Genomic DNA, 11,344 nt, shown 5'->3' with positions numbered 1-11,344 from the left:
TCTTAGCAACAGCATAAGGCAGGAATCTGGAATTGCTTCCCCCTCACAACAGGACAGGCAAAGTTCTCTCCAAGAGCATTTGGCAGTACAGGGAGCACTTAGGTAACGCCAGAAAGAAGACTGTTTACTGTTATGCATTGTACTGGATAATTTTTAAGTCCTGTATATGCAGTGAAAGTTTCTGATAAACCCAAATCTGAAATGAGCACAACCGAGTTGTTGGTGCGAATGTGTTAGAAGCCGGTTGAGTGGCACCAGACAGAAGTCCTGGGTCAGGGACCTAAAGCAGCACTATGCACTGCCGGTGAAGCGGTATGGGGCATGTCGGGTGCCCAGGCGCAGCAGCAGGCTCCAGAGCGTTGGCAGCGGGAGTCTGTCCATGCGGAGAGCTCACAGGGCTGTGGTCTGAAGCCTCCCTGCCCACACGAGCCAGGCTGTCGAGCAGACTCTCGGTGTATGTCTGAAGATGATGTCAGTCCCAGGTTAGGTCCCACAGCCATCCTCTACAACACACAAAGGTTTACCATCTCCCAAAGGCTGCTTGCAGACCTGACCACCAGCAGGTCAGATGAGCGCATTATCCAAGTGCAGGGAGCTGAAGGTGCCTGCGTGGAGTGTGGGCGAGTACAGACCATCTGGCTGCATTACAGGCAGATTGTGAGAGGAAGTGACAAGCTGAGAGAGGGCTGAATAACTTCTCCTGCAGGGAGGGACAGGCACCGCAGAAGGGTAGCATCTTTGCAGAGGACTCAGCCAAAGAGGCAGGGAAGAGCAGAGCAGGGGGCTGAGCTACCAAACTAACACCCCAGTGCAGCCAGCAGCCACACTTGGTGTTAATAGCTGCAAGCTGTGGCAGCACAGCAGCAGCAATCCGCTTTCTCTTAGTACGCTTTCTTCCCTTGGAAGCCTCTCCCACTTAGTGCCTAACAAGCTCCTGAACACCTCCGAACCAGCCCTTATGCTCCCATGTTACTGGTGCCCTTTTCCTAAGCTGAATTCCTCCTCACCAGGGCTTGGCAACGAATGCAGCAGGGAAAGTCTCCAGCCCACCCTCCATCTGGATTCATGGCACAAGGAGGATAGCGAGCCAGAGGATGAAAGGCGAGCATACAAGGGCTTTCTCAGCTAGAGAGAAGGTCGCATCACAGCCAGCCAGAAAGAAGACAACACCGCGGCGGTAACGGGAGCAGCAGGAGTATGGAGCACTGGAGTGGATGGGCCCACACGCAGCCTGGTCTTGACCCTAGCAAAAGGCTGAGCAGGCATTGAATCTGCATCTCTCACACACTGAAAGGGTGCACCAAACCACTGGGTACTCAGGTGCATCCAGTTTACTCACCTGCAGGTTCTTTCCCCAGCAATGCCACACTTGCACATATTGTCCTTGTGGTCCACAACTCGCACTCACCATTCACAAGTAATTCTGCTTATGTGGACCATAACTCCCTCCAAAGAACCTGAAGTACAGTCAACGCTTACTTTTGATACCAGCCTTTGTCTGCAATACTCTTACCTTCTAGGGTTTTCTTCTATTCTTAGTAGATTTGAAAGAAATTCTCCTGGTAAGATGCTCTTTGCCTAGACAGTTCCAGCAGCAAGAAGCCAAAAGAAAATGCAGGAGGAGCTGTGCTTTGACACCCCTTTACCCTTGCCTACTGCTAATTCAATGCTAGCATGGAGCTGAAGCCGCAGCTGGATCCAGCTGAGGGCTAGGGATGATGTGCAGGGATTAGGCGCATTCATACTGAACGTGGTCTGAAGCAAAGGGGAGATGAGAAGCCCCTTGACTTCCCCATTCTGTTCACACCTGGTTGAAACAACTTGTACCTCCTTGGCAGAAGCAAGGCTGTGCCCGACGATGCTGTTGAGAGACTGCACAGGACATGACTAAAATCCCCAGCATGATATTAGTGTTTTGCAAATTAAAACTCCAGCAAACAGTTCCCAGCAGGAGGGTGACACACAAGAGAGCTTGTCAGATCGAGGAAACGGCTTCAGCCTGCACCTGCCAGAGCATACCTCCTGCTCCAGCACTTGGTTAGATGCAGATGTCAATGCTTTAATGCTGGTCATCAGCCCACACTCCAGCCTGTCAGCTCCTAGCTTTTCTTAGCAAGAGAGGGAGGCGGCTGCACAGCCAGCCTTTCCTTCTCCTGCACAGGGGGGGGGCAGGATTTTCATTTTGGTACAACAGCAAACGCAGAACCCTGAAATGATCGCAAACTCTCCCTCTCCCCAAACCCATCCCCAGCTGACACCTGCCCTCCAGGGTTCCTACATACTTTCCCAAAAACCTTGACCTCAGAAATACCATCTTCTCAGTAAATCTGTACACTAGTCTCTTCAAAGTCTCCCAGGCCCAGCTCAAACTGGATTTGAAAGAGTGCCCGAATTGTTCAATAATTTCCTCTGCTCACCCCAGGCAAACAAGACTGTAGCTGGGGACGGTAGGTAGCCTGGGAAGGGTCTATGAACCACTGCAGTCTGATCCACAGCTCACATCTTTGCAGGCCTGGTACCTGTCGTAGACACCAGCCGCAGCAGCACACCTTGGCCTTCCCCAACACGTGAGCTGCCACTCCAGACATGCTCCTGCTGTGCAGGGGCAACACCACAAGCCACAAGGGGAAAAAACAGAAACTGGAGAGAGACAGTAGTCTCATGTGTCCCCGTCATCAGCATGGGAGTTGATGAACATGGTGGCTGCTGGGGTGTCAGAAGTCGGCACACGCCACTCTCGCCTAACGACAAACCTGGTTCACTGCTAGTGCAAGGTCCTCATTGTCAGCGAGTGCAAAGTCATCTTCAAAGAGAAACAGCTGAAGAGCAGACAGAAGTGCCACCCAGGCAAATCAAAGCAGAGCTCAGGGAACAATCAAAGGCACCTGTGATTCTACTCATTAAAAGTCATCTTGCCTTTCAGCAGATATCCCAAGATAACAACAGGATCAAAGGCTACATCTCTTCCCACTATCTGCACAGAGAATACCCATGTCATTTCCAAACATGGCTTAGAAGAGGGTTTAAAGAAAGAGATTGTTCCTTTTTGGGGTTCTGGTTGTATTGTGTAGAAGGGAAAGCAAGACACTGGACAAAAAGGGTAGGAACCTGAACTGATACAAACCCTCAGTATCTGATAATGGATTGCTCTTGGGATGCAAGATCTCAGTTCAAAGCCCCAGCACAGGGGAATATCCCTGCTTTCCAGGGTGGTGAGAACTGCCAGCAGGTCTCTCATCCCAACACCAACAAACCCAAATGTCAATATTGGCAGAACTGGAGGAACACTTGTTTCCTAGCTTTTTCTTAGCCTGTTGCTCCCTTATTCCCAAGTCCAGCGCACAGCTAGCTAGCCATGAGATGATGGCAGCTTTTGGTCATTTGACCTGGCTGAGTGTGTTGGCATAAATCAACAGGCAACTCCACAGATTATTTCTAATCATTTATTTTAATTCATAATTACACCCATTTGGAAACACTGAATAAGATGCAAAATGGACACGAACACACCCACCCACCCCAGTCCTTTCAACAAAGCTCACAAATATGTTTCAAAGTTTCTTCCTAAAGCTTAGGGTGGGGAAAAAACCTCAACACCCCTATCACCCAAAAACACCCCAGTCCCCACTTCTTCCAGAGCCCGCCATTCTTCACGTTATCATTAGAGGAGTTCCATAAAGCCAAGATCTTGGGAGGCTGAATTCCCACATTTCAGAAAGCACCTCACCTGTCCACAGAAAGATTTTCACTGTACAAACATCTTGACAGTGGAAGAAAATCCTAGGAAACTGTAGAGTTCTTCACTGAAAGCAATACAGGAAAACACATCCATAATCACACACGCTTCCTGCCCTAATGAGGCAATATACATTCATATAGAAGGAAAAAACGAAACACATTATTAAGACATTAGGCAGTGAGGCAGTATCCATTTTATCTTCAGAAGAAATTTTACAGCAAATGATTTCATTAAGACACTTGAAAGCAACCTACTTTGAAGAAAAAAGCACCATCATAGCATGAAGGCTGAAACGCGATTAGGAGTCACAAGCGGTGCCAGCTCAGGCTCACCAGTGACTTTTGTCATTTGAGGACAAGTTAAATGGAGAAACAGTCGATGTGGGGACCTGTGACTTGCCTACAAAAAAAAGCACAATTTAAGAAGACACAGTTAAAGCATGCCACGCCGTCATTTACAGGGTGTGTCTAACGGTGCACAGCTCTTGGTGTAGTCACCAAACAGCAGGGTACTGGCTTTTGTACACAGAGGGCTGAACACTACAACAGCAGCAACATCAGAACCCTGGCCCCTTAAGAGTTGCCCTAGTCTGCAGAAGCCCTCACAATTTGTGAAACAACAGATGCCTCTTAAAAGGTCATCATTAAAGTAGGATAAACTCATTTCCAAGTCTGGGTGGTGAAACATCAAGGCTAGATATTACCAAAATCCTTCCCTGTTTCTGACCAGCTCTGGGTCCTCTGTTCTTACACAGGGAAAACTTTTCCAGGGCCATCAGGGTACAGTTTTCTGCACTGCCAGGTACATGCACACAGTTTTACAGGTGAGACACTGGTCCCCACCTCAAGGCCATGCACACATGACCCACAAGTCACCTGTCAAATGCAGACTGCTCCCACTGCTCCAACACCCAGGCAGCATGGACCTAGGCAGCTACTAACAGAGTGAGCCCAAGGACTGACTATGCCTAGGTTTCAACATGTTTCTACCAGCGTGGCCAAAAACAAGCTCAGCAAGAAAATAATCAGAAATTGCCCTTTAATGCACAAGAGATCACAACAGTCTGCCCTCGCTATAAGTGCAAAAGGGAGCATTACCCTTCAAGGGCTTCTTGCTAGTTCTCAGGGCTATTAAAATGAGAGCTCCCAAGTATGTATCCAAAGCTCGAAACTCTTCTGCCCTTTTAGATGGCAATATATCGTGTTACTTCACGCTTTCCACCTCCCAAGGCTTTCACAAGGTAAATCCTCTCAGGAAGAAGCCAGGATGGTAAACAAAAGTCATGTCCCTAAAGAAAAAGTCATCATTGCTATGCAGATTACAGCCACATGAACTTCCTGTTCACTGGGGAATCAGCACTGTATTCTCCTCCCACAAAACCCCAGCCTTGCAACCATTTCAGTGTCCTGAATGGCTCCTATTCCCTCTGGAGGGAGCACAAAAATAAAATTTGAGTGCTTTACCCCCACTGTATTGGGGTGGGCTTGACCAAGGTACAGAACGGTTACATTAGTCCAAGGTCCTCTGTTCCCAGGGTGCACTCCAAAGCCTACGCTGCCTGGGAGAACCCGACCAAGAGTCTCAGTGTAAGCAGTTCAAATTAAATCTCCCACGCCAGAGCTAAGAGACAAGGGACAACGCTACACTGACAGACAGGCTGCGAAGTAGTAACCAGTGTCTGCTTGTGGGAAAAAGTGAGCACAACAGGGTCAGGCACCGCCAGGGAAATGATCTGTGATCTGCTCTGCGTTCTCCCAGCCAGGAGCAGCAGGACTCAGAAACCACTCATCTCAAACCTGTAAATGCTCCCAGAGCTCATTCAGCTCATGACTGAATTCTGCGCATGTGACTTGCGGGGACAGAAAGGTTGGCTACCTCCACCGCAGGGGTTCATTTAGCCCAGGAGATCATTCTGCCTTGATCTTCCCAAGCACCAGCAGCATGAGGTCTGAGAAGATCGAAAATCTGCTAGCCCACAGCACTCCTGCCTCTGGGGTCGCCAAGCTCCAGTTCACCTCAACAGGCACTGCAAAATGCCTACATGCCACAGAAACGTTTACAGACAACTCATGTCGAGCTGAGGTCTTCGCATGAATATAAACTCCTAGGGTCAGGCTCCAAGCTCCAAACAGTCAGAAGGTCATAGAGAAAGAGTTAGCACAGTCCAGCTGAGTGCCTTTTTCTTCACATTAGGGCCAGGGAAGTGGTCAGAAACCTCTTCGTGTGTTCAGTCACAGGGAGGAAGCAAGAGAGGTGTCCCCTTCACCTCCTTATAAAGGATTGCTCACTGGATGAAAAAGGAGTAAGAGGAAAGAAGGAATGCTTGGCAAGTCAGTAGATCTTTCTGCACAGCCACATTCAAAGTGCAGCTGCTCCTCAATTATCTGTCGGTTTTAGAAAGTGACACTTGAGGAAACCAAACAGTGTGAAGAAGGGCATGGTCTTCACCTTAAACTGGGACACGTAATCAGGAGCACACACACCAAATATGGCAGGGATCTCCAGGGACACTCTCAAGCCTGCTTACCATCCACCCATTTTTCAGAGATAGCGCACAGTGAGTTTGCGTCGCTCAACCAACATCCTCCACCTGCCTGCCATGCAACTGGAATCAAGGGTAGGTATGAACTGTGCGTGCTGCACACTCATCTAAAAACACCAGTAGCTAGCACAAGGCTCTTCCCTCTGCTTCAGCATCTTAGGCCCAACCCAAAACTCTTGTGCCACAGTCCCAGGCTTTTCCAGCCAGACCTTTCGTATTATTACTGCAGGGTCAACAACATACTCAAAGGGTTTAAAACAGAAATCAACAAAAAAAGACACCCACCCACAAAAAAGGGAAACCATCAACACCAAAACCCTGTGATTTCAGCTGAAGCTCAAGTCTGGCCAATACAGTTGCATGCTACTGAGGAACACATGGCATTCTTCCAGAACACATTTAACGCATTCGTTCACCTGCCCGTGCAGGTCACCTACCCCAAAAGCAGCCGCCAGAGACTCAACTGTTTCTCAGCTTCCTGGCTCAAGAAAAAAGATCTACAATCAGGCAGCTCTAGGGAATGGGTTGAGAGGAGAGAGGATCACTATGTTATTAGCAACACAACCAAGATGCCGCCTACCAAAAATGCCGTTATCAGAATTGTCTACTCTCCCACAGAGGGAGGGAGAAAGGTAGTTTCCATAAAGCAACACTAACATCAGACAGCACTCTTTTTTCCTCTCGGAGTCCACTGTTACATGTTGCTTCAAAACATTTCCTTCTTACTTGGCATATGTACCTGCTGCCTCATGTCACGCTCCATAATCAAAGCAGAAGCACTTTAAAGGAAAGGAGCCAAGCCTTCAACCCAACGCAGACCCAGCTTGCAGAAAGAACGACGAGATGCAAGCTGACAGTGTCTTCTCACCCAGTCAGACGGACAGGGATGGAACAACAACTTTGGGGGTCACAAGGTGAAGGGATCTTACATGTTGCTCACAAAGGCACTTAATACAAGCATATATACAGTTGGATGGAATAGAAGATAGAAAAAAACAAAACAAAAAAACCCGCACCAGAGAGGAGGAACTGCTCCATGACTGCCTAGACAGTTTCTTTGAGCCAAAGAGCCTGGCTTCTGCAGTGGTCCGTCTGTCATCTGTGGTAAAAGTTCACCCTCCTGACATCTCTGAAATGTTGCACGTAGGTACAAGCTGGGGATTCCTTAGCCTTTGCAGGAAACAGTGCATGCTCTGAAGTCCGGCAGCAGGCTCCTCTTGATGCCAGGGTTCACACCTAACGGAAACTCAAGCTGTCAAAACCTTGTTCTCTTCTTCCTGTTGAGCTGCACAAAGTTTTCCTTGCTGGAAAAAGGCAGCAGGCTCCTTCTCTCCATTTTTGTGCATATGGCTTACGGCTTTCTGCAGCCTACTGCTGGCTGACAGCACGCAAAGAACCATACTGCCCGGGAAAGCCTCCGATGTTGTCAGTGACAGGATAGGCAGCCCATGCACCAGCCGCAGAAGAGGGATGTGGGAGAAGGGAGTCTTAGTGGAAGGGGCCGTTCCTCTGCTAAAGAAAGTCAGTCAACGTCACCTGCAGAAAGTGGGGTGTCACACGATGTCTTCAGCAGAGCGCTGTGAAGGAGAAGACCCCAGGCTCAAGAAATGGCCCCAGTTGCATAGGAAACCCCTGTTATACTGGCCAGTGTCTATCACTAACCCACCCAGGAGCCTGCGCCCAGTGTTGTCCCGCAGAGCCAGCCGAGCTTCCCTCTCGGTCACGTTGTAGCTGATGTTCAACAGCTGGATAAGGAGGATGTATCCCATGCCAGCTGTTACAATGGCACAGTACCACACACAGGTGAACGACAGAGCAGAGCTGGCAGCAGGGAAAAAGATGGGAAGGAAGCCATTTAGTTTTGGAGCATCTGCTTTAGAGAGACTTTCCCTGGTAATCACTACCCTTTCAAATCCCTGCTACATCTGCCACAGTGATCTCACTTCGCTGCTTTCATCAGATAATCCTGAAAAGCTTTCTCAAAATTAAAGCTTCAGGGCTTACTTAGTAAGAGCTTTTAGCATTACCAGAGCTACTCTTGCACGTTGCTATCACACTACCTAGCTCTTTACTCTTACTGTTGTAAAGGTACTCGGTCCTTATTTAAGGGCACAACGATACTCATGCTTGATAGAATGTGAAATGGAATACAGAAGAAGGTAGAGTCACTCGTGCAAGTGCACTCTGCCCATCAGTGGTAGCACCAGTCTCTGAACTCGCCCTCCCTGCCAGACAAGGCATATTAACACTGTCTGTTCTAAGCGGATAACTCGGAGGGACAGTCACTAGATAAACAGCAAGGGATGAGAGGGAGAGACAGCAGGCGGATTCCAGGCTGTCAGACCCTTACCTGCAACCAGGGGCAAACATATTTAAGGGTGTATCTATACAGGACACAAGAAATAAAGACTTCAAACCCCAGCTTCTCCAACAACTTTTTCCAAATAAATGGTGGGCTCTCTCTGAGTCTCAGGGTCCCCACCTTGGCACGAGCAGTGATGTATCCCTGCTTTCCATAGCTTTTTATGGAGTGCTTTTTGGTCAGGTTTGACAGCCAACAGCACTAGCCTAGAGCACAGAATTAGGAACAGGAGCTAAGCTGCCTGACCAAGCCCATGCCCACCCCAGCGCTCTCCCAGACAGATGTCTCACCTGTAGTCAGAATAGGCCCCGGGGCAGTAGAACAATGCCACAAACGGACTTCGTCCCCTACACACGGTGTGCAGGGTCAACGTAATCCCATACACAGAGGTGAGCATGAAGAAGGAGAGTGCAAGGATGAATGCTTGGTGGTTCTGCTCCCCTACACAGCTGTTAATCCTCCAAAAGGAAAGAAGAGATTACTTTGCTTAAAAAGAAAAGAAGCTGGCTTCCCTTGCTTCCTCCCTCCCCCAGCTGTCAGAGAACCTGTTTTCCAAGGTGCTTCTAATACAACACAGGCTAAGAACTTTGAAATGCATTCAAAGAAGCTTTGTAGCTTTTTATAGAAAGGTTATAGGCACAAGTCAAGAGACCAGTAGGGTAATGGCAGTGGACCATTTACCTCAAACTTTTAGCAAGTGTAGTATTCTTCGCTGAGACACATCTATACCCTACTGCTCCTTGGTTCCAGTACCGCATGCACAGAGGCAGCTTTGGGTTCCCTTGCCCCAGGAGAGCACTAATGCAAGCTAACTGCAGGATCGCTAGCGCTCCACAGACCAAGTCTTAAAAAACAAAAAACCAGAACCAAACCAAAAGTCTGGAAGAAAACCAGTAGCGAACCAAAGGCAATTCTGAAGTCTGCTGTAGAAGTTTATCAGCTATCAGGTCAACCCACTTACAAAAGTTGTTCAAGTTGTTCTTTAAAATGGTAAATATGAGTTTATGTTTTAAATAACATCACCAGGTCTTGCATGTAACAAAAGCAACCCCACTTGACAATGGCCATAAAAAAAAAAGCAGCTAACTTAAGAAAGGGGAGAGGGAGAGAGAGAGGTAGAGAGAACATGCGTAGCCTCAGCAGTGCAAGACCTACCAGACACAGTGATGGTCCAGTCTCCTCACACACCTGCCACAGAGCCGGCAGTGCCCTGCTCGGGCTGGTCTGATCAGCTGGCACCTAGCGCACCAGTCCTTCTGCAGACCTTCCGGCTCCCCAGCTGACGCCCTGGCATGGCCTTTGGCCTCCCCGTTCACGGCACGGCCGCCGGCCGCTCCCGACGCGGTGACGCCATGGAGCCCGTTAGAGCTGCCCCTCACGCCCTCGCTGGGCAAACCCCGGGGCGACGGCTTCCCACTGCCCGCCGGGGTGAGCAGGTAGCCGGGGTCTCTCTTGGCTCGAGAGAGGGCGGCGAGCATCAGGACCAGCCCGCCGGTGAGAGCGGCCACCTGGGAGCGGGCCAGGCGGCCTCGGGGCACCACCTCCCGCAGGAACACGTAGTACATGTGGCCCAGGGAGAAGAGCCCCAGGGCGAGGAAGAAGAGCGTCCGCTGCCTCCGCTGGTGGGTGCGGTAGTAGTACCACAGCACGGCCGCGGGCAGCGACGCCAGGACGGCCAGACCCAGCAGGAAGTGGAGAGCGGCGAGGTGCAGCGCGGCGGGCAGCAGGACCAGCGGCGGCACCAGGCTGACGTTGACCTTCACGGCCCCCCCGAACCAGGGGACCCGCGCCCGGTCCGCGACGGTGCCGGCGATCCTCCGCAGCGCTCCCGGCGGCGGGGGTCTGCGCGTCAGCCACCTGCGAGGTGGGAACGGTGGGGCGGCGGCTAGCGGGGGGGGCGGCCCGCCCCGAGGCGCCCGGCCCGCCCGCCGCCCCCTTCCCCGTCGAGGAGGACGCCCGGAGCCCCCCCGGCCGGGGAGGGTGGCGGAGCCGTTACCTCTCGCAGCTCTCGTCCAGGTCCTCGCAGTCGCAGCAGCACGCCGCCAGGTGGTTCCTCTCACCCCTCCGGTCCACGTACTCGCAGCAGCACAGCGGCTCCTCCATCGCCGCCCGTCCCTCCCCGCCGCCCTCCCGCCCTCTGCCCTCAGCCGCCGCCAGCCCAGCACGCGGCTAGCACGGCAGCGCCGCCGCCCCGTCCCGCCCCCCTGCCAGCCGCAGGTGCCTCGCGCCCGCCACCGCCTCCTCCACAGCGGCCCCGCCCCCTTCGGCGGAGCCCGGCCGCCATTGGCTGTCCGCGCCCCAGGCGTCTCCCGGCCGCGGAGGTGTGCGGTGAGGGGGGGGTGGGGGGGGAGGGTGTGTGTGAGGGACACCCCCCGACGCGCCGCGGGCCCCATCCACCTGACGGGGGAACGGCCCAATGCCTGCGCGGGAGGGGCGGGGCTGGCCGTGACGCGCCGGCACCTGGCTTAAAGAGGCAGCGCAACAGGTGGCGGCCGCAGGAGGCACGGCGGGGTCCCGCGGCCGGGGAGAGGCCCCGACCCCCGCCCGCCTCGGCGGAGGGGTAAAGCAGGCCGCGGCGAGCGCTGCTGCTGCCCGGCGCTGGGGAAAGCTGCCCGCCCCGGGTTTGCCCCAGGACCCCGCGTGTGGGGACTCTGCCCCCTCCGCGCACCCCCGTAACCTACCCCGGGCTGCAGCCCGCCAG

At 52.1% G+C, this 11,344-nt stretch overlaps 1 protein-coding gene across 2 annotated transcripts; it reads right to left on the bottom strand.

Annotated features, from left to right (window-relative positions):
• Positions 1-3,468: 3,468 nt before the first annotated feature.
• ZDHHC23 (zDHHC palmitoyltransferase 23) lies at positions 3,469-10,747 on the bottom strand. Of its 2 annotated transcripts, XM_075436815.1 has the most exons (5): positions 10,640-10,747; positions 9,799-10,500; positions 8,934-9,101; positions 7,948-8,102; positions 3,469-7,858 (listed from the first exon to the last, which is right to left on the bottom strand). In XM_075436815.1, the coding sequence occupies exons 1-5, from the start codon at positions 10,744-10,746 to the stop codon at positions 7,848-7,850; spliced, it is 1,143 nt and encodes a 380-aa protein (XP_075292930.1). In that variant the 5' UTR covers position 10,747; the 3' UTR covers positions 3,469-7,847. The 2 variants fall into 2 exon arrangements, with proteins under 2 accessions (XP_075292930.1, XP_075292923.1); XM_075436808.1 differs by having other exon boundaries at positions 3,469-8,102.
• Between the last annotated feature and the right edge of the window lie 597 nt (positions 10,748-11,344).

Source organism: Opisthocomus hoazin, chromosome 1 (genome assembly GCF_030867145.1).
Source record: "Opisthocomus hoazin isolate bOpiHoa1 chromosome 1, bOpiHoa1.hap1, whole genome shotgun sequence".
Taxonomy (NCBI): domain Eukaryota; kingdom Metazoa; phylum Chordata; class Aves; order Opisthocomiformes; family Opisthocomidae; genus Opisthocomus; species Opisthocomus hoazin.
Note: the sequence above shows the minus strand (reverse complement) of the source record. Positions and strands in the feature narration are given on the sequence as shown.